General features: G+C 44.2%; 1 protein-coding gene across 1 annotated transcript; it reads left to right on the top strand.

Annotated features, from left to right (window-relative positions):
* The first annotated feature begins 14 nt into the window (after positions 1 to 14).
* Positions 15 to 27,754, top strand: LOC146189789 (uncharacterized). Its single transcript, XM_084604554.1, has 15 exons — positions 15 to 151; positions 784 to 950; positions 3,172 to 3,311; positions 5,245 to 5,313; positions 6,659 to 6,819; positions 8,135 to 8,236; positions 11,602 to 11,880; positions 13,672 to 13,815; positions 14,107 to 14,273; positions 15,933 to 16,013; positions 18,054 to 18,356; positions 19,544 to 19,619; positions 19,980 to 20,124; positions 23,971 to 24,044; positions 26,897 to 27,754. The coding sequence occupies exons 1-15, from the start codon at positions 51 to 53 to the stop codon at positions 27,048 to 27,050; spliced, it is 2,163 nt and encodes a 720-aa protein (XP_084460680.1). The 5' UTR covers positions 15 to 50; the 3' UTR covers positions 27,051 to 27,754.
* Positions 27,755 to 27,981: the final 227 nt, after the last annotated feature.

Raw genomic sequence — 27,981 nt, 5'->3', positions numbered from 1 at the left:
GCGGCTTCAGATAACTTCAGCTTTCGCTTTCAACATGTCTCAACATAAACATGGCCGCGCTCATGTGGTCATCGCGCAGAGCCGTACTCACATCGGCAGTGCGGCGTTTTGGGGCCGCTAGCGCCCAGAAAAGACACAAGTATATTGTCCTGTAAGTGTGATCATATTCGGCACAGTGTAATTTAAGTGCTCCGTTGAACCCCAATGTAGTAGGTAGAAAGTTTAACTTAAGTGTAGTAAGCGACGCAGTTCTGCAACTTCCAGTGCCTTCACTGAGTCCAGAAGCGAAACGAGTTACTACAGCTCCGTCTTCAAGAACTGGCGTATTTCGCGGTAACGCGAAATTATCTTGTCTTTGTCCAGCAGTCTGATGTAGTTTGTATATTGATTGCTAGGCTCTCAAACTTGGCTAAGTGGCAAGAACCTCGAGTCGTTCCCATGTCGGCGTCAGAAATTTGGGCAGAACAAATATATCAACACAGCCGTCATGCTGATGCCAGCAGTCTCGCGCAATTTTTTTTCTGCATGCTAAAGTTACCTTAGAAGGGTTAAGAAAAGGTGCACTTTCTCAAATGACCTTAGAATAGTTGAGGAAAAGTGCACTTTCTCAAATGACTCGTATGACATTGATTTTGATTTTTGACAAACAAAATAAAATGCCCATTCTTCTGTGTATGAATACTTATGTCATATATTGTCTACATCAGACTTAAAAGGCATTATGTCATTCCATTGGGAATGACATAATAGTGCAGCATAGAGTGGTGAATTGTGACTGTGCAGTTTGCCAGAGGTACCTGAAGACACTCCTGAGAACAACCCGTTGCTCCGGTTCACGGTAGCGCCGCCAGAGTATGCACAACTCACCGGAGCCCAGTGCTACAATGCCGTCGGGAAGCTGCTCGTTGAATTTGAAGCCGGCGTTTGCCAACTGGAAGACCAGGTTCAAGGTATTCGAACCGCCCTCTTCGCTGTTAGATAGCACTATAAGCTCGTCAGGAGGCTTTCCGTGTTAATCACAATTTGGACTTTTTTTTTTTTCTGGTAACCACTATATTGCCCTAATTTCAGCTCATGTCAAGTGTCCTGAGCAATAGAAATGGCTGAATCTTGGGCTATTGTAATATCATTCTTTGCCCTGTGATATCGCTGGTCTTTTCAAAGTTCATGGTTAATCTGGATGATGGTCCATCGATGTTCAGCCCTTCGGTCAGGCTTTGTTGTGTGCTCTGCTCTGCAGCCTTGTTTGAAGTCCTCTTACAAACGTTACTCTGCCTTATTTTGTGCAGTATTGCTGTCTTGTCAGCTTGGGTATGACATATTGCGGCAGAGAACATACTTAGTGTTTCTGCCTAATTGCAGATCTCTGAAGGGTCTACCATCAGCACTACTGTTTTTTAGAATCATAGATAACTTTAGCATATATTTTATTTCACATGAGTCATTGGTTTTTATGAACATTTTATAGTTATATTGTATTACATTTGAGTGGCACAGTAAAAATTCCCTTTAATATTTGAAGCCAAAACTTTCATGAAATAATATGATACACTGTTCTTCAAAAGCACGATTCTGAAAAACCTAGAGAAGAAAATAAAAGTAACATACCTTTATGTCCTAGAAAAGAAAGAAAATGAGAACTTATGAGTGACATTAGGTAATCCATTTTTTTGCCAAAAATAAAGTCATATGAAAGCTTCAAGAATTTATTTCACAAACAAGCCTTCAAGATGTGTATGGCATTAGTTTATTTTCTCGTGTATATATGCATATATATAATTTTTATCTGCATGTTTTATTCTTCAAAATGATGCCTAACACATTACTATACGTGGATCACCGCGCGGTATTCGCCTACGACTGCTAAATAATGTTGCTTTCAACAGCCAAATGGTGGTTATGACATCAGAGTTTCTATAGATCATGTAAGGGATGAAAAATATTCTTTGTAATCGCTGCTTCTTCACTCATGGTCCCGGCTCTTGAAGCAAGCTGACCTTAGCATAGTAAGGAATAAAAATGATGAAGGAGCATTCATTCTGCATTTTTTTCATCCCTCATTACCTATAGGGAACTTCGGGGTCATGGCAATCACTTGGCTGTTGAAATTAAAGCCGAAACAAGTTAGAGAAAAAAATCAGTTATAGATTATTTGCGAATACGTAGCACATGTAGTAATGTCTTATGAATCGTTAAACAAGAAAACAGGCCACCAAAATTTGATTTCCGTACTCATATAACCACAGAAATATAGCTCGTTAGTATTAAGAGCTGCACTTTAGCTGTTATAAATTCTTTCCTCTGTGCAATAACTCTTTCAGAATCAATTACTTGTTATCACAGTTTCAGGCACATTCTTGAATATTTCAACTCCAAACTCTCCAGTTATTTCTAGAGTATATAAACATTTCATTGAAGCATTCATTGACTTCCAGTCGTGCATGCTACCATGCATGCATTTTTTTTTTCTATTTGCTTGCTCTGTCTTTGCATTGTGTTGATCCCTTGTCACTTCTTTTTCTCTTGTAGTTTCTTGCATTGTTTTTCGATGCCATTATCTTTCTATTGTGTGTTTACGCCACTTGTAACCCCATCTTATGTAATGTGCACAGATATTAAAGGATGAAATAAGTGAAGCTATGACAGCCTGGACAAGAGTTCTAATTTTGTGTTTTAAGTTCACTATTTTACAAGTATTGGGAGCCGGTACAAAGGAACACCTTGCTGTTAAGCTGGAACCTGAACACTTGAAATATAGGTCCTGCTACAGTGCCTCTCCCAGACAGGTGGCTCATGTTTTTTCCTAAACTTCTGTACGCATAAAATGACCACTTCATCTTTAGTAGTACTTGTAAGCTTCACTAAACTTCAAATCGCACATATCCGCAGTAGTAATATAGTTCACTTGTGCAATTTAAAAAAAGCAACACTATGCCTGTCACATTTTGATATGGTCTGTTGTCGATGACAGTCTTTCTTTCCTTACTTGGTCAGCAGTGTTTTTATTGGTGGGATGATGGGCCACAGAGAGAATACAACAATCACGCGAAATATTTGTTTAATTTTTTTATTTTTTAAGGCTTTGTGAATGCATAAACTGGTTGCTTCAGCACTGCCATCAATATACCTTGGTGTCGAAGTGCGAGCATTGTCGCCTCTTTGCATTTCTAGATGGAGCCTACGTGAAGACTTTCAAGTCTGTCATGGAGCCCCTGGAGAGGCTAGCTGCTCCTCTGGATTCGGCATGGAGCGCCCTCCGCTTGCTCTACCTGGTGAACCAGACTGAACAAATTGCCCACGCCTATGAAAAGGTCAGTTCCCGTGCTTAGGACTTATCTTGTCTTGCCTCTGGCTAAAGGGCAAATATTATCTCTCTTGCCTCATGGGAATGATGATTTTGCACTAAGCACAGTTATTGAGATTGAAATTGAGTTCATGAACATATAATGAATTTCCTGTCACACATTTCATTGACTGCGGTAAAACTTCGTTAATTTGTTAGTTGCACATGCAAATTTTGAAAGTGTCACAATACCAGCGACGATCAAAAGTGAAATGGCACTTCATTCGTCCCTGCCTTCCGCACTGGAGTGTGGCCCGAATGGCTTAAGGCAAATCTGCATGGCCATACATAGTTTTGGATTCTGTGGCGCTCGCAACACCCTCAAGATTACTATCGGAAGTTGCTCTCGCACTATCTACTGCTCGTCCAAGGGAGTGGACTTCCTGCATGAATGAACCAAACAAACAAGTGCACATTTTCAATTTTATATTGCGTAGCCGATCTCCGTATGAATTAACTACTCATTTTGGCACATAGGGCCCCATGTGTCCTGCCTGGAACAGCAGCTGTCAGCGGACACATACTCTCCATCGCTCGTCCAGAGCTATCTTATACACCCCGCAGATAGGCGTGCTAGATTTCAGATGGTCATTTTTGTGAATAATAGTCAACCTTAAGCAACCGCACTTATGATGATCAATCAAGCTGTCGGCAACTATGGCCAGGGCATACCATTAAAAGGAACGGCGGAAGCCAGTGTTGCACGCTGTCAGCCCGTTGCGGCACAGAGTAAGAATGGTCGTGATGTGTGACACACATTGCTGCCAGTGCCTGCGATGACGCGTGCGTGGACCACAGCTTGCAGTCCTTCTGTACCTCGAAGAGCTAGGAGCATCCACGACCTCATTTTTTTGTATTTGCTTTTTGTGAGCTGCGGGCGATGTGAGCATTCCCACATAGCACCCCAAATCTTCGAATCAACAAGGCTAGTGCAGGCCGCAACTTTGAATTATCCGGTTCAATTTACGTTAGTGAAAACAGGCCGACAGTAATTTTTGGAATTATCTGGGATTTTCAATTAACCGAGTTGTAACCATTGATGTTTTACTGTTGCTATATTTAAGGCCCCTAGTTTTCCGCAGTTCCGCAAAGAAACATGGGTTTAAGCATTTTCCACATAATTGCTATTTTACCTTACTTGCACAAATATACAGCTCAAGGAGCAGCTTGAGAACTCGGGAGAAGTTTAAAAGAAATATTATCTCAATTATGATAAAATCTCAAACTGTTTACGCCAACCATAGCTGAGGGCAAAACAAAAGCAGTACACTAAAATAGGGAATACACAAATGAGCCGGTGTTATTTGAGAATTTAAGAGACAGCACTTCAAATGCATACTCCACAATGATGTGATGCCAAACCTCCAGTACTTAAGTACATGAAGCCTTTCATGTATCAGCAGCCACTGTTACCACCGTGCCACCTCTACTTGGTGTTTCTGGCTAGCCACTCCTGCGCCCATTTGCCATTTTTTGTTTTTCCTATTCCACTCAACTCTGTCAGTGCCATTGCTTTCTCAGCAACCTGCTTTGCCTTCTTTCTATATACATAGCACTGGGAGGAAATTCCGAACCCAATTTTCTCGGCAGTAAATCTGTCTTTCGGTGTGAGACAAGCATCAGCCTACCAAGAAAGAGCCATTAGATCTACCGGGGAGTTGTCATCAGTTTAAATAAACCAAAAATTCGAAGTAAGCGACCTTCGTTCGCCAAAATTGTAATGTATAGCTGCTATTAGCTTTCGCAATATTGTCAGTGTCTACTGAAACTCACGGACAGTTAAGTCTGTTTGTTTTCTTTGTGTGGAATATATACGTATATATATATATTTTTTTAGCTAGTGACCCGCTGGAGCATTCCTCATTTATAAATGCTGGGCATGTGTGGTATCTGTTTTTCAGCTACAAGCAAGGGTACACCGGGCTCTTTCTAGGCAATACCAGAGCCTGCACCTCTACCATGCGGTTAAGGTAAGCTAGCTTATATCAAGCTGAGGCTCTGTTTCCCATTGCATTTCCCAGTTCATATCTCAAGTTGTTTTTTAATCGAACTAGCTCAAATCAAGAGAGATATGCATGCCCAAAGGTAAGCTAGCTTACCTGAGCTGCATGAGCAGTAACAGAGGAGGTATGCTGAGTGACAGAGTAAAGAAAGAAGGACAGTAGGTGGTGCTCTGAGATTATGATGCAAAAAGGGGTTTGCATCAGCTAATCCTATATACATGATTAGTATGATGATGATAATGTACGCATGATAACATGAGTGTCAAATGGGTTTCACTATGCATGGCAGATTTCAAGCTTCAGTACATCAGTGACCTGGTGAAGAAGGGCCAAAAGCGCTTTTCCCAATTATTTTTATTTCACCCTTCTTCCAGTTAAGTTGAGCACCAGGCCAGGGAAAAGCCTGTACTGCCTATTAGAGAACCATGTGTACGTGGGAGCCCTGGGGAATGAATCATATACTTTCCGCACATGAGGCAGAGGCTCACATCACATACAAATTTTGTTTCTGATTCATGGTGGAGTCTGATTTTTTAAAATTTTTTTGTTGTTGTTGAATTCGGTATTGTCTATTTGGAAGTGGCACTTTTATTTATTAAGACAGAGAGTCTCATTTCTGTAATTAACAAAGCGTATAGCACAAACCGTCGGGAGCTAATTTCATTTCGCTGAATAAGAAAAAAAGACAAAATGTTTCATGAGCTTTTAATGGCGATAACTATTGCACAATGTTACTGGCCGCGAACTACCACAAGCACCAGCTGCAAGAAGAAAGAAACAGTAACCGACGCATAGTGTGACAGCAAAAGTAACATGTTATGCTGCAGCCCACGGTACCACCGGAACTGCCACCAGCAACAAGCACCATCTCTCATCGGGTGGTGGAAATCTGATCCGTGCCCTTGCCTAACACTCCACGACAGAGCAGCCCCGTTCATACACCTCCTCCATTCTAATGCCATATTTGGGACGTTCCATTTCCACATTCCACTGCCAGAGCATGCAAATATCTTCATTAGGGTCCTTATTTCGAGTTTGTGTCACTATCAAAAGTGTCGCTATTTCCCTGACCTCGAATCATACGATTGGTGGAAACGCCGGAACCAGAAGTTGCTATTAGTATTTCTGGTTTTGTTGTTTTCGCCAATCAGGTGACTCGAAGTCAGGGAGATGGTAACACTTTCGATAACGACACAAACTCGGAACCTGGACCCTACTGTAGTAGCTGTCCTGCAGTAACCACTGAAATTTGTGCGCAAATTTTTGGCGTGCTACTGACTGGCGCTAATAAGAAACGCGTTGGCCTTGACAGGAGCTGATTCAGGACGAAAAGCAATACACCGAGGAGGAGCGGCGAATCGTACAGCACCACTGCCTGGAAGCCCGGCTCATGGGCATCGACCTGGCAGCACCCCAGCAGAAACTCTTGGGCCAGGTAGTGCTCCGCATCGAGAAAGAAGCGCAACAATATAGGTTAGTGGGAGCTGTGCTTGATCAGACGCTTTTAGTGGGTCGTACTGTTCTCTTTCCACTTTGGTTGCAATCGCTCGTCAACACTGTGTTTTTCTCTTTAACCAGTTATCTGCAACTCCTTGTCAGTACTAGCTTAGCCGGGCATGGTCTTTGGGCTACAGGGAGCACTAGAGGTGCACTGTTGTTAACTCAATGCAGCATATATTTTTTTTTATATTAAAAATCATTATTATGTGATAAAGAGGAGGAGGAGAAAAGTATGGACTTTTCGACTGCCAGACACGGCATGGTGTGGTCTAGCCTCAGAGATTTGAATATGAAAGAAAGAAAAAAGTAATATGTCACTGCAATATTTTTGTGAAAATGGTTGGTGGTGGCAGTGTATGTACCTGTATTTAATATTTTGTCTTCTTAGCCTTAAAAAAATGCTCAATTTGGCACGAAAATAACCCCTTGTAAGAATTTCCTAATATAGTCCAACTTAAAATTTTTTTTGGATGCAGGATCGAATCCCGGCTGCGGCAGCTGCTTTTCGATGGAGGCGAAAAGCTAGGCGCCCATATATGTATACTGTGCAACGTCAGTGCACTATAAAGCATTTCTGCAGCCCGTCACTGTAGCATCCCTCATGACCTGAGTCACTCTGGGACATTAAACCCTACAAAACCGAACCAATTAGTATAAATGCTACAAAATGGCACCAAAACAAAAACAAATGACACGGCTGAAAAGTTGTTTGACAGAAAGTTAGGTTTACAAGCACATTTCAGTCTCTATTATTTATAGATAGAGTGTATTTATTGCAATTTATGCATATTCGCAATTTTTTTTTTTTTTGGAAATGTGCCAGTGGGGGTGGGCCTAGTTTTCCTTCCTGCTTGTGCTAGGAACTTCAGGAACGGCATTCACGACATGAAATTAGCGTCTGCTATTCCATTCGTCAAGTTGTGTGGCATGTCCCTTCATTCCTCCTTAACACTTCCTTTTTTACCTCATCTGACCGTTACTGCTTCAAGACAGTATTTTTTGTATTGCATTGGCTTTATTGCGTTGTTCTTTTTACTGCAAGTATAGCCCTGATACTATAGTTTGAAGTTGATTTGTCCTAAATGACTCAAGTGGTGTACGACATTGGTGTCTCTGCTGAGCTGACGGTCTTTTCTTTGTCAGCTTTACCTCATTGCTTACCCAACAGCCCTTTTCATACACGAGCGTTAGAACTAGAGTGGAGCTGACTGTAGATGGGATTGAGGATGACCAATCAATTTGTTTGACCATGTAATGATTGTGTTCTCATCTTGTGCCTTCATTGCAGGCAGAACTTGCAGGTGACCACAACTGAGTTCAGGCACAGGGTGGACGGAGACCTGGTGAAACATTTTCCCCAGGACTTGGTCCGACAGCTGGCCATCGACAAGTGAGAGAAACACTTCTTGCATCCGCAACTGACGACTTCCCTCTTTCAGGCGCTCTGCTGAAACTTGCACCCCATCGGTCATCGTGCCGGACAGAAAACCTCTGAGACTCTCGAGTAGTGTTCTGCAGCAGAAAACATTAACTTCCGCTAATTGAGATCAAAGAATGTGACCAATTCCACCTAAGATATGCTGTATTTCTTTTCTTTTTCCCAGGCATTTGAAAGTAGCTAAAGTGACCTTTGCGATGAGGCTTGGCAGTCAGTAGGAGAAGCCAGCTTTTCAATTACGTTTCAGAGTGCAAAAGAGAAGGTTGCTTTTTATGTATAAAGAAGTTGGTGGAGGTTGTAGGAGATGAGTACCCACTGAAAGAGTACGGTGAAGTAAGGGAAGCAAAAGCATAGCCAGCCTAGTTAGTTCTCACTGCTTTTACTCTGCGCCAGTGTTCAGGATGGCCTCAGCATTAATCTGTGACAGTGCCCGGGGAACAATTTGGTGTTTATTTGTTCACACTCTCTCATGTAGTGTGTATTGTTGCGAAATCACTTTTTTGGTGAATGCCTCTTTAGCTGCATGCCTTGCTTTTTGTGAGCCTCTTGTCTGTGCATTTTAAGTATTGGTGTGAATTTCTCTGCTTTTCTCTTCCTCTGTGAGGTTTGTTTTGTCTGTGAACTCTGACTTCAACCCTTTCTCTGGCTTGAATCAGTGAAAGCTGTCACTTATATAAGTTAAATTTTTTTTTTTTCTGACATACAGTAGGGGATTGAGATTTGATATGGCACTGCTTCATGAGTTGTAGCCAACTGTAGTTATTATGATGTCTTTAGCAATGATTCTGCCTTTTAGTTGAGCTTTTAGTAGCGAATTGTGAATATTGAAAACATAAAATGTTTCTGAATAGCATTTGCAGTTTGGTTGGATCTACACCACATTTTCGTTACTCTTAACTGTAACTATAACTACACATTGCATGTCACTGCATCATGCCATGATATTGACAGCTGTGACGCATGGCGATTCTCTTGTTTTAGATCACTAAGATATGAGACACGTCATATGCGGAAGCGGCAGGACTTGTGAAAGAAAGAGCGATGGCTTGACGCGCGTGCTTATTGCAATTGAGTCATGGAGATCATTCTCAGCTTAGGCTATTTAGAAACTAGAAGCCACATACTATCTCAAGCCATAGCGAGCAAAAAAAAAAAGGGATTGACATATGTAACGTGGTACATGGGCTTGAACCAAGCCCACGCAGCCGCGTACAGAGTGGTTTACATACTGGTGCATCTAATGCCGAAGTTTCATTTTCGCACCTTCAGTTCGAAACGGCATTTAAGCCCATCGTTGTGTTTTCAGTCCTGTTAAACCAATATGGGGGAACTACTTGTCTTTTGAAAAGGCAGTATCTTCATGGGCACCTTACTATACTTCATGGCAGGGTTTAGTAGTCAGCTTCGTTGTCATACGAGCATTCGATAAAAGTGTGGTACCACCACTAGACATTTTTTTGCTGACTACAAACTTCAGAATTTTAAGGAATGTATTATTCTGTCAAAAATTCGTAGAGTCTATTACTGTTACTTTTATGGTTACCTTTCTCTTATTGAATGCCTGATAGACCATACAGGTAGTTGAAATTATGCTAGTGGTGGGTAAAAGCAAAATTTATTTGCAGTATCTTTGCCTCTCTTCATAGCTATGCTCTGTGGGAAGTATTTGTCCCTAATTTGAACTTGTACCTGTACTGATAGCTTTATATCATTCAAAAAGGTTTGAGTGTCTCTCATAGTCTGAGTCGCTTTGGGACGTTAAACCCCACAAACCAACCAAAAAGATTTGATTTTTCACCCAATTTTTATGTATTCATATTCACACACATCTAGCTTTTACCAACTGTGTGTACCATCCTTCTTGGACTTGGAATTCGAAGTGTTTTATAAGTAAACAAATAAATAATGGTTGAGGTTGGTTTACAGGAAAGGAAAGGCGCAGTTTCTGTCACACTTTTTTCTCTGGACACCTGAACCACGTCGTAAGGGAAGGGAGGAAGGCAGGAATCAAAGTGGAAAGAGAGAAAGAGGAGCTGGGTAGTGGAGGGCCCTGGAGTAATTTCGAAAACCTGGTGATCTCTAACGTGCACTGGCATCGCACAGCACACGGACGCCTCTTTGTTTCGCCTCCATCGAAACACAGTTGCCGGCAGTCGGGATGCCTTGAAATTGTGTATGGGCTAAGAGAGGTGCCATAGTGAAGGACCGTCGAATGATTTTGACCTACCAGGGTTTTCAAACACTATGGCATTGCCCAGGACACGGGATTTTCACGTTTCACCTCCATAGAAATATGGCCACCATTCCAAGGATCTGATCCTGCAGGCTTATAAAACCATAGTCACTGTGTTGCCTATAGTATATATGTAATACGAAGTGTGACACAAAAGAAACGAGACTAAGTGTGTAGCTTCAAAAAACAGTGGAATTGTAATCATTCAGTGTGTTCCCAGTATAGTCAAAATGTTAATCAACGCTGCTACATTGAAGTAGTACTAAAAAGACTATGTGAAAAAAACCACGTGAAAAATATTTAGAAAAAAAAGGTCACAGTTGTGGAGTGATGGATGGCTGTTGCACCGCAGGACAATGCACCTGCTCACACGGCCCTATCTTTCAAGCAGTTTCTGACCAGCAAAAGCGTTTCTGTGATGGAGCATCCTCCTTATTCACCTGATTTGGCTTCATGCGACTTTTTTTTATTTCCTTAAGTTAAATCTTGCTTAAAGGGAGCTCATTTTACCTCAGTTAAAAAGGGTCAGGCAAAAACGGAAAATCTCCGGAAGGAACTTCCTAAAACCTCGTTCTAGAACTGTTACCAGCAGTGGCAGCGCCGAATGCAGAAGTGAGTGAATGCTGAAGGTGACAATGTCACAGAGAACTGATTCTTTAAGGTACAACAATTTATTGGGCCAGTCTCTTTTCTTTTGTGTCACATATATATATATATGGTTTGGTTTATGGGGTTTTACGTCCCAAAGCGACTCAGGCTATGAGAGATGCCGTAGTGGAGGACTCCAGAAATTTTGACCACCTGGGGTTCTTTAACGTGCACTGACATCGCACAGCACATGGGCGCCTTGCTTTTCGCCTCCATCGAAAAGCGGCCGCTAAGGCCGGGATTCGATCCTGCTTCTTTGGGAACAGTAGTCGAGCGCCGTAACCACTGCGCCACCCTGGCGGGGCATATATATATATGGATAAATAATAGTCAGAGGATTGCAAGGTGGTAGCAAGTTGTGATGTGAGCAATGCTTTTGAGCCGCAAATTGGATGACCACCATGCGGTAAAGGCAGGCGTGATGGATGCATCGCAGGAGCCAGCCTTCGCGGGGCCCTTGGCAGGTCACTCTAGAAGAGAAGACATACCGGGCATTTCTGCAGCACTGCGGCGACCGACTGCAACGATGGAATCTGTGGCAAGCCTACCACGCTCGGGCCACTGCGCGGCAGGTCAATAACAGCCTACCCATCGAGGAGATCCGCTCTCAGAGGCAGACACAAGCTCAGGTACTGGGATACCCACACTTCGCTGCACTCTCCATGGAGACCAAGATGGCAGGCAGCACGGACCGCGTGAACGCTTTCCTAGACAGGTGAGGCCCTTTCACATATTTGGTGCTGCTACAGTCGCCGATTTTGCGTTTGGCGGCACCTGAAAGGTGGTTTCGATGATCGAGTGGTCGGAAAAAAAAACCTGTGAGCTTCAGAAAAAATTGCTAAGTTGAGAAAGATCAGCTTGGATAACCTTGGTTTTCTCGGCCGTCTCACACATTCTGTTTGCAAGCAATGATATTAGAATATAATTGAGCTGGAGTCATGCTTTTGTCATTTGTGTGCCTCGCCTGAAGTCATGAATACCAGAATGTGTGATGTGGTGGCAGGTCAGTTGACGCCACGAACTATGCCACGAATCTTTTCTACACTAGTATGCCTCATGCCATGTGAGCTGTGTCTGTTTTGCTAAACAGTGATTGCGTTAGTTAGAAAACACCTGCAGAAAGAATTGGTGAGCGTCTTCGACTGCCACCCATCCCTTAACCATAACCTCAGAAGCCATGCACCACAGAAACTGCAGCTACTGTCGTTTTCAATAAGTAGTAGTAGTAGTAGTAGTAGTGGCAGCGATATCAGTAGGTTTTAGTTGTAGTAGTAATCATCATCATCATCAGCCTGACTATACCCACTCCTCTCCCATATTTCTCCAATTAACCCGGTTCTGTGATGGCTGCATCCACTTGACCCCTGCGAACTTCTTAACCTCATCTGCCCACCTAGCTTTCTGCCGCCCCCTGCTACACTTTCCTTCCCTTGGAATCCAGTTTGTTACCCTAAGCGACCATCGGTTATCCTTTCTAGTAGTAGTAATACTAGTAGTTTTAGTTGTAGTAGTCAGCCATAATAGTAGTGGTGGAAGCAACAGCAGTACTAGCTTTAATACCACTGCATACAGTGGTGTGCACACCTTTTATCTTCTACATCCACTAAATGGGCAAGCTAGGAGCATTCTTCATAATTTGCATTTATTATCATTGACCATTTTCCTTGCCTTTGACTTGTCTTGGCTAGTCAATGTCTCGTCACAAGTTGTCAGCCTTGCGCCAGTCGGCGATGACTTGTCATCCTCTTAAATTTTATTCACTGATGGCATAATAGTATGTAGTGACTTCATTCTGGTGATGTAAGGTTATCATCTTAGCCAGGGTGTTGGTTGCAAGCCCCTCCATTCTTTTTTTTTTTTTTTAGTTGTAAAAAAAAAATAACTCCTCATTTCACAAGGTACCTCATTGCAGGCTTTTCTTTTTGTGCAGGCTGCATACCTACCCTAGTTGAAAGGCAAGCAGAAAACTTCTCATGTTTCATCTTGCAGTTCAACTTTACAGCCTTTGTAAAAAGCTCGATTGTTCTTGGACCCACACATGATCCGTCAACTAGTGGTCGGCCGAAATACACAGGTGGCCGCTTGTCAACAAGTGGATGCAAGCAGCAGAATGTTCGAAGGCAACATCCTGCAGGCTTTGAGAGGAACCGTTTACAGGGGATGAAGCAAAGCTTTCTGCAGAACTGTCGGCTGCATCTCTGCGGAACTGTCACTGTTGGGCAGAAACATGTTGAGACTGAATCAAATTGAAGGGTTGCAGTTTAGTGAGTGTTAGGAGGAGCAGCCTAGCCTCAATGGGCTCTGGCAGGAAATCAGAAACATCTGGCAACGGGTGATGCAGCAAAAAGCAAGACAGCACGGCCTATCGATTCTCCTCTTACTTTTCCTGCCAGCCTTGGACTTGATCATCACCAGGAAGGTAGTTAATGCTAGCGCTGCTGACTTGTCGAGAAGATAAGCGTGCAATTTGTGTGAGTGTCGCCACCTTTGTGATTGTCTCGCTCAGTTTAGCGGAACAGGTGCGGCCGCGGGCGGAGCAGGAACTGCAGTCCCTGAGCAACTTCTGCCAGGAGCGGGGCTTCCGTGACCAGCTGAAGCTATGGGACGTGCCCTACTGGCGCCGAAAGCAGCGCCAGGCCCTTCTCGCGAGGTGAGGGTTGCAGTTCATCTCTCACAGCGCGATAGGGAGAGCCCCTTGCAATGAACTCTCTGCGATGTGTGAGTTCAGGTTAGGCCTTTGTGCCATGTGGCTTTGTATGTTAACATGGTGGCATTGATATTTGGTAATGAAAGCAGGAAGTGCTGAGGTCCTGGTGCGGTGAACTGTGTGAAGCGTCCAAAACATAACGACCATGCACACACCTATGTGCACACAATCTAGCACACTTCCCACAAAGCCTCATAGGCAAGTGTCAGGAGAAGAATTTTCTAATGGTTCCAGGTTCGATGAGGTGGCAGTCCGCGAGTACTTCCCACTGCCGGCGGTGTTGGAAGGGCTGTGGCAACTGCTCCACGACCTGCTGGGCATCACGGTGCGAGAGTCTTCGGAACTGGCCAGCAAAGCCTGGCACCCTGACGTGCGCGCCTTCGACCTTCTACACCCATCAGGTGGGCGAACCAGGAGCATTCTTCATAATTTCTATTTATTACACTATTTTTCTTGCCTTTGACTTTGACTTGTCTCGACTTGGCTAGTCAATGTCTTGTCAGAAGCATTCACTGTTGTGTCAGTCAGTGATGACTTGTTAGTGAAACTGTTGTCTCCTTGTGAATTTCATTCACTGATGGCTACAGCCATTTCTACAGCTGAGGTACTGAATCCTTTTTTGGTGTGGGTACATTCAATGGATTTGCTCTTGTTATCTGCGGAAAATCTGCAGAAAATCTGCCATTGTCGACGTTGCGAAGAAAAGTCACAGGCATGGCTCTGGCAGGTGGTAATTGGCAGATGACATGACAAGTACAGATGGCTTGTGTGATGTTATGAGGCCAAACGACACGGCACGAGCTGCCAACTAGGACTTCTTTCAGATCGGAGGTTGAGATGAGAATTGAACCAACCAGGATTCTAGGATCCCGAGTAAGACGTGCTACTTCTAAGCCATGCAGGAATGGTTGTATAGACTGGTTAAAGCGAGCCGTTAGATCTATGCTGGGTGCTCTTTCATAGTATTGGGTGAGAGGACATGCCGTGGCGCCACCTCTCGTCATCCCTGCGTGACGCATCAAGTGGGATAACGCGTTGAACTGCTGCTGTGCGATCATTTCCTATGCAGTTTAGTTGTGCGCTAATGCTGCATTCACATACTGTGAGCCCTCCACGGATCTTCTTTCATTTGTACATTTATTTGTTCATGCATTATTTATTTACACTTAGATTTGGGTCTATTTAAGCCTAATTTGAGGTATTATAGCCCATTCTATCATTCAGCAAGACAGCACTTCGAGTCAGCTAGCTACCAAAGCATGGGCCCGGCCGATAAGTTTACTTGGATGCGGACCAGCCAGCATTGTTGCCATGGTGGAAGGAACTGAAGCTTCCACACAACCAGTCAGCAGCAGCTGCCAGTGAATCTCAATTATAAGAATTATTTGCTAGAGGAAGCAGAGCTGCCTGCCAGGTGCCTGACCGACCGAGCAAAAGGATTCTGTGCTCACTGCATATGGTGCTGTGACTTTGCCTCCTGTACCCGCGCGTGAAAAAAACTAAATGATCGATGCGATTGATGTGGCAGATTGTGTGTTAGCATTAGGATTCCCTGTGGGAAGGAGCAGCCACTCCTGCTGGCAGGTTCAGGCTGTGCTGGTGGGTGGCATGATCTGGTCCACAGTCGCCGTGTGACATGCCATCCCCCTCTTTACTCTCTACCGTCAGTCACCTCCTATCATCTCTTTGCCTTTCTTCATCTCTTTCTATCCTCTGTAAGGAAAAGCAGGCTTTTCCTTCTCACAGCACAACCCGCCAACCATACCCCCCCACACCCTTTCTTCCCCTTTCTTTTCCACTTTTCATCTCCGCCCTCTCCTCTGGAAAGAAAAAGGGAAAGGGCTTTTACTTTGCACTTTGCTCCGTGCCAACCGAGGCTTCAGACAAATGGACAGATTCTACGCTTTAATGCTAACGTGCTAAACTTATTTTCACATTACTGTAATTTGCAGAGGGAAACTATTTCACTGTGGCGCTCATTCTCTCGGCACCGGCAAGCTTCAGTGTGTCCTCAGGGTTTCTTTATTGATCCCCTCCTGCTCATTTCTGGTTCCTTCCAGGAGAGCTGGCTGGCAGCTTCTTCCTGGACCCATATGCCCGGGCAGGCAAGCATATGGGAGCATGGATCCAGCCTGCCAGAGGTAAGTGAAGGCTGGCGTACCAGGTTCGGTGCTTTTTTGGGGTCATGAGATGACTCACGGAGTTATATGGTAGCATGTCCGTCTTGTGGTAACCCATGGTGGCATCAGTGCATTTAGTCAATCTAGAAATGGTAATGCACTGCCAGTTTTTACTGTGTATAGCTGTGACTGGGGGGTATGCTTAATCCTACCCGTTCTACCGGACTTGCATAACGCAAGTGACAGCTGAATTTTAAGGACTCACTTTTTTTCGGAACAGTGTAAAGCTCAATGTCAGAGTGACCAGTTCTACTGAGTTTTTGTTAGAAAGGTTGTAGAGGATTTTTATTGACAATTCTTTTAATACCAGTGGATGCTTTCATTTTTTTTTTTTTTTTTTATGTATCCCAGTGCTGGATGCCATGACTTTGCTAGCACTTGCAAGCTGGCAGAAATGATGAACTAGAACTAATGGAGACCCAGTGCCAGACAGTAATTAGACAGCGTTAGTACAGCGTAGCGTGAATTTTAGTTCCTGCTTCCAAAAGTGTTACCGGTTAGTCACGTACACCTCATGGGGGTGACAGTTTCAAGAAAACTGTGTTAGCTCTGAAAGCAAAAAAAAAAAAAAGAAGGACAATACTGTAATGCTGTCTATGAAGTGCTCCATCAGCAACTGGAAGAGTACATTGTTCTTCATCAACAGGTGCATGCGTGCAAGAAAGATTTAACAGTAATAAAATATGACTACACTTCTGAAACAACAACAAAAACAACGAAAGAATACTTCATTATAAGAGTATATTACCAGGGTGTGGAATAGCGAAATTTTTAGCGCCAGAATGAAATCTTGAATCCTATCTTCTTTTTTTTTTTTCTTTTTTTTTCTTTTTTTTTTACTGCGGTGCTTGATTGTTACAATAGTGGTACTAGACAATCTTCTCATTTCCAGCATAGCCTCATGACACATTTCGAGCAGTTCTCTGAACAAAGAGTCTGCTCTCTCTGGACATGGCTTGAAAATCGTGATAAACGGCCCTGCCCTCAGTGATGCCTTCTTGGCGCCTTCGGGAATGTTCTGTGTTTGGCACTTCCAGTCCTTCGGTGCCTGTCATCTTGGCCTATATTCAACCCACTTCCATAGGCTGAGACGTTTGCCTTCATTTATATATTAATAACACTATCATCTGTGTCATGGAGCTCCATTGTTGCAAACGGCTGAACAAAAGAATGACAAAAAAAAAAGATGAATCAGAGTTCGTATTCCTAGTTTGCGTCATTATCGAAAGTGTCGCTAACTCCCCGACATCGAGTCATCTGATTAGTGGAACACCGGAACTGGGTAGTGCAAACATCTGGTTTGAGCGTTTTCGCCAGTGTTTTGTAGCGTGAGCTACATTGGCTGTATGCTGAGCCATTTCATGGGGTTCTGGTTTAGCCAAGCTGCGCATGTGCGAGGAGCAGGTGACGTCACACGGCGCACAGCTGCCGCATCGGAGCCACCACCGCACGCTTCGCCGGTCTACGCATTCCAGAGGAGTGGCGTCATAGCCGCAGTAGACACGCTGATGTCACTCGAGCACCGGGCCGTTTTTATGGCCATGGAGAAACAACCAGACGTTGAACTAAATGAGCAGTAAACATTTATGCACCATAATATGTCTACTGTGGTGTCTGACTGTCGTGAACATTGGCAAGCCTGGAAAGCCAGGGTAACCGTGAAAAACAGGAAAAGCCAAGGCAAACCGCGATAAACCGCGATAACCAGGCTAAGCCAAGATAAACCAGGCCGCGACCAAGATCATGCTACGCATAACCTGGCCTAGCAGAGAGAGTTAAGCCATCTGCTAATATTTTTTGTTGACATTTTCAATAACGAGGCAAACTGTGAATGTGGATCGATGTTTGACATACTTTTTTTGCAGGGTGCCTTGGAATATCTCGGCTTTGTCTGTGGCCTATGCTGACTACAAAGTTGGCATAGGCTTTCATGTGCTGCTTACGTTCAATTGAGCAGCAAGGACACTGAGACCGTTTCTCGACTCCCGGCACGGTGTGCAGGGCGTAGTGTGTTGCTGGGCAGCACTCCCGTGGCCAGTGCAGTGCTTAGCCTACCGGGGCCGCCTGTGCCTGGCCTCTCCTATGCTGAGCTGGGTGCCCTGGTCGGTCAGCTGGGTCAGGTGCTGCAGCACTGCCTGAGCCGGTCGGTGCACGCACACCTCTCGGGCACCAGAGGCCTCGAGTGGGACCGGGTGGAGGTGTCCAGTGCCCTGTTGCGGCTGCTGCTGCTGGGGCAACACCAGTTTGCGGCACGCCTGGCCTCTCAACCCCTGCCCACCGACCTTTACGAGGCTGTGCAAACAGGTGCGTGTGCAACCCGCCTGTTACAGGTGGAGAGAGAACTGTCCTTGCAATTATCTAGGGGGTCATAGGGCACAACCGTTCCACCTGAACAGTAATAATAATGCAGGCAAACCTTAAAGGAGTACAATCACCAAATTTTGGTTTGCAGTTTGCATTTTTTTTCTTGTTAATGATGAGAAAGGCTTTTTGGTATATGGGACTGCTAAACAATTTTTAATTGAATTTTCTTTTCTCACCTGTTTCAGTTTCAGCAGCCGAGTGATGGCTGTGACGTTAAAGTCAAGTCTAGGTCACGTAAGGGATGAGAAAATAGCAATGTCGTTGATTCTTCACTTGTGGGGATCCCTTTTCTTGAGGAGGGCTGTTTTTATTGTTGTAGGGAATTAAAATAACAGAAGAACAATTATGTTAATGTTTGTTTCATCCTTCATGTGACCTAGGCTTGACTTGGCGTCACAGCCATTGCTCGGCTGCTAAAACCTAAGCAGGTGAGAAAAGGAAATTCATTTTTAAATTATTTAGTGATTGTAGGCAAATATCGTGTGATAATCCAAATACAGTTTAATCGCTGTTCTGATTTGGCGCTCCACCGAGTTGGCTCAGTGGTGTGGGCACTTAAATGGCTAAGCCAGAAGATGCCGGTTCTGTTCCAGCCACGTTTAAATGGAGGCACAACACTAGGCTCCTTGTGTACTGTGCGGTCAGTGTACGTTAAAGAACTACAGGTCGTCTTAAATGATCCGGACCCTTCCACTTAGCATCTCTAATATCATATGTCACTTTGAGCCTCCGTATACTGTACCATATACCTTCATCTGAGTTAACATGAGTTTTTGATAAGGTCAACAAGGTTGACGACTGGGCAAATTGGTAAGGGTTCATATTTAACCAGCGCGTGCTTTTCCGAAGGAGTCTTCATTGTTTTCTTCCGTTCAATAAACATTCAGTTGCTAGTCCAGCCTTGTCCTGTCCTCTTCTTCCCTGTGTCTCGTCCTTTGGTTGACAAGGTCACCTTGAAAGGAGTACTTGGGCCCCATAATCGCTTGAGGACAGTTTCTTCATTTTATTCTTAATTTGGTTTCAACTTTATGTGGGCCTTTTTCTTCTGCTACTGAAATTAAGGGAAGCAGTGGGTTTGTTTGGGTAACCTCTCTTGCCTTTTGTACATCACATCCTCTTTGGAGCAGCCAATCGACACATGGTGGCGTGGGATCTGTGCTGGCAGCTGTACTACTCGAAGTTGGACATCGAACTCCACTCAAGGTGAGCACTTTTTTTTTAAAGTTTGGCCAGGACTTCTTCCTTTACCTTCTTTTCATTTTTTTTGTTCAGTATGTATATGAAGGACGTACGAAGTGCAAAAAGCAGTCCAGTGTGAAGACAAAAAGCCAGCTATATCACTAAAATGCTGCTTGATAGAGCAAGAACGGCATTGAAGTATAAAATGTGCTTCAAAAACGGACAGCGATATGAACGCTGCACTTCGCTAATGTCGCAAAATCGCAAGTTTATAGAACGAATACAACTACAAATTGCATCCAGCTGCTCATGTTGGCTGTGTCACGGATGTGACTTGGACGTATCGGGAATGTGTCATACATGTGTGAAATGCTTCGTTGGCAGGCGGGACTTCTGGCGGGACCTGAGCAGAAACCTGTGGGAGAAGTTTGTGCCGATGGCCAGGGAACCACTGCACGAGAGCCGCCTATGCTCCCTGAGCACCTTCCTCACAGCACCAGCTGCGCAGTACTGTCCACTGTGGGCTCAGGTTGGTGGCAGCCGGATACAGTACAGCTCTCTCTGGTGTAAATGGGGTGCATGTTGAAAGGAACATTGAGGACAAATTGAGGTCGTCCCTTGCGGATAGGTTAGTACCATTTCCAAACAACATAGAGGCTACTTTCAGTGAAAGAGGAACTCTTATAAGAAGGGAAAAAATCAGTCTGTTTAGGACTCTTGCCAGGTGCACTACCCCTAAGCCACGCAGGCACATTCATATGTCTTGTTTTAAGCGAGGCGTTATATCTATATGGGATGGCCTTTCGTATAACTTTGTTCCTCACAACTGTTTGCTAATGAGTATGTGTGAGGTAGGAGGAGGAGGAGGAAAAAACTTTATTAAAAAAAAAATGTAAACACTCCCAGGAGGACCTCTTAGTCCAGGAGCCCTCTGGCTGTTCCTTCTAGCTTAGCCCGCTCGACCAGCCGTAACTGATCTGCAGGTTGCGTGGCTAGAAGGGCAGCCTCCCAGGAGGAGGGGGTGGGGTTTTTGACGGGAGGAACGCGGATTGGATGTGGGCATTCCCATAAGTAATGATAGAGAGTGGGTGGGGTGGCGTTGCATGTGGTGCAGTACGGTGGGAAGTCCGTGGGGTGAAATATGTGGGCAAATTGAGGAGATGGAAACGAATGTGTTTGGAGTTGTCGCCAGTACGTGCTGTCGATGTGAGAAAGCGTGGGATGTGGTGGCGGGAACGTGGCACGGCAGCGACGATAGTACTGAACAATTGTAGTGTAGTCAAGAGGTTCGATGGTGGTGTATAATGAAGGTTTGGGGAGGACATCCACCGGCGCCCGGAAGCTTAGTTCTCGGGCAAACGCATGAGCGCGCTCATTTCCGAGGATGTCCTCATGCCCAGGAACCCATGTGATGGTGATGGTATCGGGAGGGGTAGGTAGAGTAGATAATATTTTAGCAGATGAGTGTGGGAGGGTTCCTCGCAGTAGATATCTGTATGCTGTTTGGGAGTCTGTGCATATTGTGGTGTGCTGAGTCTGCAACTGACTGATGTGTGCAATTGCAAGTATAATGGCCAAGCATTCGGCCTCGGCGATGCTAGTGCAGTGGATGGAGGCGGCATTGAATGTTGAGCGGCGAATGTCCGTGAATACAGCAGTGCAGATGTGTGGAATGTCCGGATTGTGTGAAGCATCCGTGTAGATGATGTCTTGGCGTGTGGAGTACTGTTTGGAAAAATATGAGGCACGGGCTGCGCGACGACCTTTGTGGTGTTCGGGATCCATATTTTGTGGGAGGGGTTTGAGCTCGAGGAGGCTCCGCAGATGCGGAGGGATGGGTATATGAGTATGAGGTGAGGGATCAGGGGTATTGTAGCCCATTGAGCGCAAGAGATGAGTGCCTGTAGATGTTGTGCGGAGTCGACGTTGCTGGCTGGAGAGGTGCGCCTCTATGATCTCCTCAACATTGTTATGAATGCCTAATTGAAGGAGCCTAATTGTACTGGTATGACGAGGTAAATGGAGGGCTGCTTTAACGGCTGAGCGGTGTAGGACGTTAAGTTTATTGAGTTGGGTTTTGGTGATGTGATGGTAGGGGAGGTGGTAAGCTAGTCGACTAACGATAAGGGCATCTACGAGTCTTAAAGTGTCTTTTTCCTTGAGGCCATGATTGCGGCTTGAAATGCGACGAATGAGATGTGTTATCTGGTTGATTTGGCGCTGCAGGAGGTGTATGGTGTAGGTGGCTCTAGTGTCCTGTTGAATGTGGAGACCTAGCAGTCGGAGCCGTGGTACTTTGGGAATCGGAGCGTTGTCAAGGAGTACGGTGATGGTTGGGGCACGTGGGGAAGGCTTGATGACTAGGAGCTCAGATTTCTGCGGTGCACACGCAAGACCTATAGCCTTTGTATATGTGTGGATGGCATCTGTAGCGAATTGCAAAGTTTGTTCAACTTGGCCAGGGCAACCCTTAGTAGTCCATAGTGTGATGTCGTCTGCGTATATTGCGTGCTGAAGGTCAGGTATAGTCTCGAGTATCCGGGCTAAGGGAGTTAGGGCGATGTTAAAGAGGATGGGTGAGAGGACTGAGCCCTGCGGTGTGCCTCGGTTGGGTAAATAGATGGTCGGGGAGGTGTAGGACCCGAGTGTGATATGAGCCGTGCGTTTCGTTAGGAATGCCTCAACGTAGCGCCAGATGCGTAGCCCGCAGTTAGTTGTGGCAAGGGTAGACAGAATGTGGTCATGGCTCACGTTGTCAAATGCCTTTTGTATATCAAGTGCAAGTATAGCCCGTGTGGCATGTTTATGGAGGGTATTGTTTAGGATGGTCTCTTTCAGGTGCAGTAGAATGTCGTGGGTACAGAGATGTGGGCGGAAGCCGAATTGAGAGTGGGTAACAGAGGCACAGATTAAGGCATTAGTGGTTAAGTGAGTATGTAGCAAAGGGCATTTACTTAAACGAGAATTCAAAAGCAGAGCCACAGTCTGGAGTTATTAACGCTTTTGCATCATACCCTTTAGGGCGGAGCTTAAGTGTCCTCCACAATTTTTACTATTGTAAATATTATAGCTCTGCCAAAGTCCAGGAATGCAACACAGATTTTCCTCCGTGACACAAAAAAAAAAGTAGTGCACAGTGAAGGCTTCTTTCTGTTGCCTAAACAAGAAGCTGATTTCATTTAGTGCTGTGATTGGTCACTGGAGTACATAGAAGGCGCTGCAAACCATGGCACATTGTTACATACTGCAGTGTTTTTATGTTGTATCCTACAATAGGAACAAAATTTGTATTTACTCAGTTCTCTTTTTATGAAACGCTGAACTACCTATCTACATCTGACAAAGCCTGGCAACTACAAAAAGGTTCAGTAAACAGCATGCCACTAACCTCACTTGAAGGGCTTGTTTGTTTTTGTGTGTGTGTATTTTAATGCAAAACCTCTTTTTTGTATTTTAATGTTGCATCTTACAGAAAATGATGCTCATAGGCAGGTTTATATTATGATAGGTATCTGGTAATGTTACCATATATATGCGGGTGAGTCCTGCATATGTAGCCACTAGAAATAGCATCAGACTAAATGGGCCAGTACAGTAGTCTTCCAGATTATGACTTCAAAATTGACTGGTAAAATGCCACTTACTTCCAGGCAAAGGCTGAAATGCACCAAAATTGCAAAAGAAGCATTTGGCCCTTGCACGCACGCACGCACGCGCACGCACACACACACACACACACACACACACACACACACACACACACACACACACACACACACACACACACACACACACACACACACACACACACACACACACACACACACACACACACACACACACACACACACACACACACACACACACACACACACACACACACACACACACACACACACACACACACACACACACACACACACACACACACACACACACACACACACATGCGTACATGCACTCGTATATATATGGTAGGTTATTATTATTAGTAAACCAAGTCTGATGAAAATAAGGAACTACTGATACAATCTCATTATTTTTTATATATTATATTCAAATGGAAATATTTGCATGATTAAAAACAATAAGGTTGGTGTTTTATTTTAGCAAATGGGACATTGTCATTGGAGTTGAAAACTGAGTATGGTTATTAATGCAATCTTGCATTAATAGATGCATTAATAACAGTTGCATTTTTAAATTTCATTATGGCACACTGCGTTTCAAGCTACTACTCCTCGAATCATATGAATGGTACTGAAATGAGTGTTTAAATAATATGCAGAACTGCTGCTGCTCTGACCTGTGTTGGCTGCTTGTCTTGAGACCTTTATCTAATAGTGTTGCCTCACAACTCTCGCCAATGCTGCAGATGATTGCCACGGACGTTTTAGGGGCATTCCAAAAGGCCGAATCTCCCGACGACCTCAGCAATGTGGGAAAACGGTCAGTAGATTTTTTTTTCTCATCCGTGCGAAATATGTAATGTGGAAAGCTACGTATTTGCAGCTGCAAGCTTTCTTTGCCGATGTGAGAGAATTATGTGCTGGTCTAGTTACACGACGATTCTGTACGGTACTGGGGTTCATGAAAGATGGAAAGATCATAGCGAGGCGCAGACAGAATAATGTCCTGCCTTCAGAATCGCCAGATTCCCCTGTTTGGTTGGTCAAGAAAGCAAGTTAATGAAGCCAACAAAAACTTTCACGTGAGTGTCACGGAGGTGTTGCGTTGGCAGTCTGTGGTCTGTGAAAACCCGTAAATTTTAACCAGTGAAAGGTGAAAAATACATTGATTTCATCATTGAATGTAGGTAGGTTTGCGCCCCACCGGGGTGGCGCAGTGGTTATGGAGCTCGACTATTATGCGCAAGGTTGCGGGATCGAATCCCAACCTCGGCGGCCGCTTTTCAATGGAGGCGAAAAGCAAGGCGCCCATGTGCTGTGCGATATCAGTGCACGTTAAAGAACCCCAGGTGGTCGAAATTTCCGGAGCCTTCCACTACGACATCTCTCATAGCCTGAGTCGCTTTGCGATGTTAAACCCCATAAACCAACCAACCAACTAGTAGGCTTGCTAGAATAGTGTCCTTTTTATTTGGTTTGGTTTGGTCTGCGGGTTTAACGTCCCAAAGTGCCTCCGACTGCGGGGGACGCCGTAGTGGAGGGCTCAGGAAAATTTTTCGGTTCAAAGCGAGTACAGCAGTTTTCTCCGAAGAAAATTTTTGAATACTTGTGCACAGAAAATGTTGACCTATTATTCGTATTTTCAAAATCTGTATTTTTCTAGCACGCAAGCTCATTGCCTAAATGAAAAAAAAAAAAGGTGCATTGATGCTCTGACATATGTCTTGCTGAAGCTGTAGGTGTACATTTTGTGAAAGTAGCCACTGGGAATGAGGGGAATCGACTCACATGCGGAGGTGATGTATTTGTGAAAATGTAGAACCTCCGACGCCTGACCTCAGTCGCAATTGCACTATTGCCCTGCTTTCGCTTGCGGTGCATCAGCACCGTGGTGGCAGCACAGAGAAAGCAAAGCAACACGAAGCAGGTGTTCCAGAATGGCAAACAATGTTTGGTATTTTTTAATCTTTCACTTCTTTTGTCATTGATCAGCTGTTCGATATATGATTTGATGTCCAAAGGCATTTTTTTTATTCGTATTTAATTCATATATTTCAAAATTTTCGTTTTCGCACACCCCTAATAAATACTCTACTGTACTATAACCGGATATTCAAAATTATCTGATATTCACACAGGCCAAGTCAATAACAACGTAATATCTAGTATTATTGCGATGCACGTAATGATTTACCTGTGCTCAGCTCGTACATTTGTATTGTTTTCTTCCATGCTGCTGTTATGATGTTAACAATGCTGCTACGCAAGTGGCTTCCGAGGGCAACATCAGATTCCACTATTGCACGGACAGTAGACTCCTGTCAAGATGAACTCTATTATGTTGAATTCTTGAATGAGATAAAAGATACAAGACCATTGCTCGACTTCCCATGGAGCGCATCCCCACAAGATGTCATCTACCCACTATCGCGGAGGGCTTCAGGGAATCCGTCTTGCGAGAGAGTTGCCGTGGCACAGATGTGGTCAGGTGTAAGTGCCACGTGCATTGCCTGCTGATGGAAGGTGCGTGGTGAGCCTGATCATGTTGTGGGTAACAGGTGTAGGCTGCAAGTGGAGCGAGATGAGAGAGAGAAAGAGGGAGGGAGACGCGGCTGTACTGTTGGCTACCTTCGGACTGCTTGGTGCAGGATGGATAGCAAAAGCTTCACACACAATGCAGTGAATGCTCTGGTTGCAAGTATTTGCTGTCTGAAAGATTTATTTTATTGATTGTTTCATGTGACATATATGTACCGGGTGTCCCGGCTAAATGTAACCAAGGTTTTAAAATATATATTGAGCCCGAGCTCAGTGAAACCAATTCAGAGCTGTCGCCTATGCTAATCTCGAGTATATTTTTTCGTTCACCAAGGTTTAATTAATTAGTGAAGACTAGCTAGTTTTTTAATTATTGCCTTGAGGAATAAAGTGCCAATGCAGAGCTGTATATCACCTCGAAAAACGGCAGCTACATTTTTTTCATCATGCTACGACTTATGCAGCTCTATTTTATGCCTTCAAAAAATTGTCATGTGACCAAGTCGTTATATTTTAAATCATCTGCCAAATGTGTACACCTAGCTTTATTGGAGAAAGCAATGCAGAAAAAAAGTGGATTTTGTTATCTGGGATGAGTCTGAAGGGCTTTAGGGTGGCGCCACTGCCACAATTTTTTTTTTTGCGCCAGGGGTCGTTTTCGGCTGGTAAAAAAGTCACATAAATGCTACCTTGATGGAAGCAATGTAGCCAGCTGTTTTTCGAGAAGATCTGCAACTTTTGTATTGACTCTTTTTCTCTTGAGGCAATAATTTAAAAATGAGCTAGCTAATTAACTTTGGAGAACAAAAAGAAAAATGCTGCAGATTAGCATAGGCAACTCTGAACAGCTCTTAGTTTGTTTGACTTGGCTAGGGTTTACCATATTTCTAAACCTTCGTTGCATTTAGCTCGGGCCTGCATATTCGAGTTTTTTTTTTTTTTTTTAATTTTTTATAAGGGAATTCTTTTGTTGAGACAAATCCCTGATAAGGCGCGACATGTTGGTGCATTTGGAATGTCGAACATGTAGCATTGAGTTAGTGTGCATTCTGTCCTTGGCCTTTCATACACTAAGTGAACGGTCGGTACAGATGTAGAGTTTTCGGCAGCCTTTCATTCAATCCCTACGTGCAGGTTCCGAGAGACCTTCTTGGAGCTTGGCGGCACTGTCAGCGGCATCGAAGTGTTTCGCCGGTTTATGGGTCGTGACCCATCTTCAGACTCTCTGTTGGCCGCTTACGGACTGCAGGACAAACAGCAAACACACCATGACGTTGAGAGACAATGAACACATTTTAGTGAAAGACTTTTCGTTGTCTGCCTTAACTCTGTTGCTGTGAGAAACAACAAAGGTTTGCACATAATTTAATTGCAATTTTTGTTGTGCTACTGTCATTGCAACCAGCCAGCAAAAACCAACATGCATAATGTGAAATGGCCAAAAAGAAACACATTATGCTAAACACATTATGCTATCTGCGTTCAGCAAATGCAAATGGAAGGACGCTACCGGTTTGCAAGATGCATATTAGCTATCAGCTGTGTTGGTTTCAGTTTGTATAGAGAGTGCAAGGTATTGCAGCAATTCCTCAAACATGGAATCGTTGCGTATTATGACAGCTTAGTATTAAAGAGAAAATGTGTGTACCTTCAGTTTGTGAATGCTTAGTTAGACTACCAAGGAGTCAAATTAGTGGCCTCCATGTTCCTATAACTTCTTTAGGCACCCGTACATGATCATGATCAAGAACACTATCAACTGCATACATGATCATGACTTGATCATGTACACGGTTGATAGTGTTCTTCAAGCCGCCTTTTAAGTGGACGGCATCTCTCATTAAAGCTTCATTTGAGGCACCTTTGTTGTTTTAATAATGCCTACTTAGGTGTGTAAACAATGCCATGAATGTCCCAGGTGGACCACCTAGTATACAAAAATTGTTTCATGCCAATATGGGACATCCGTGAATAAAAAATCAAAATCCCATTTTTACTGTCTTAGACTGAGTTATTTTCCACACATTTACGCTCTGTACAGCCTTTGTCAAAAATATATGGCCCAAGAGGTTCACTTTTAAGCTCTCTACTGCAGATTCTACAAGCAACACTGGAATATATAAGTACGCTGGAGAAGAGAGGGGACAAGATTTCTCATCTACGAGACTTCGAACGCTGGAGATGCTAAACGAGCCCCGTTGCGGGGCTTAGAAGCAGCA

This window comes from Amblyomma maculatum, chromosome 5 (genome assembly GCF_055883805.1).
Source record: "Amblyomma maculatum isolate TAMU_Amacu chromosome 5, ASM5588380v1, whole genome shotgun sequence".
Lineage (NCBI taxonomy): Eukaryota > Metazoa > Arthropoda > Arachnida > Ixodida > Ixodidae > Amblyomma > Amblyomma maculatum.
The sequence above is the reverse complement of the archived record's forward strand: the minus strand, read 5'-3'. Positions and strand labels throughout refer to the sequence as shown.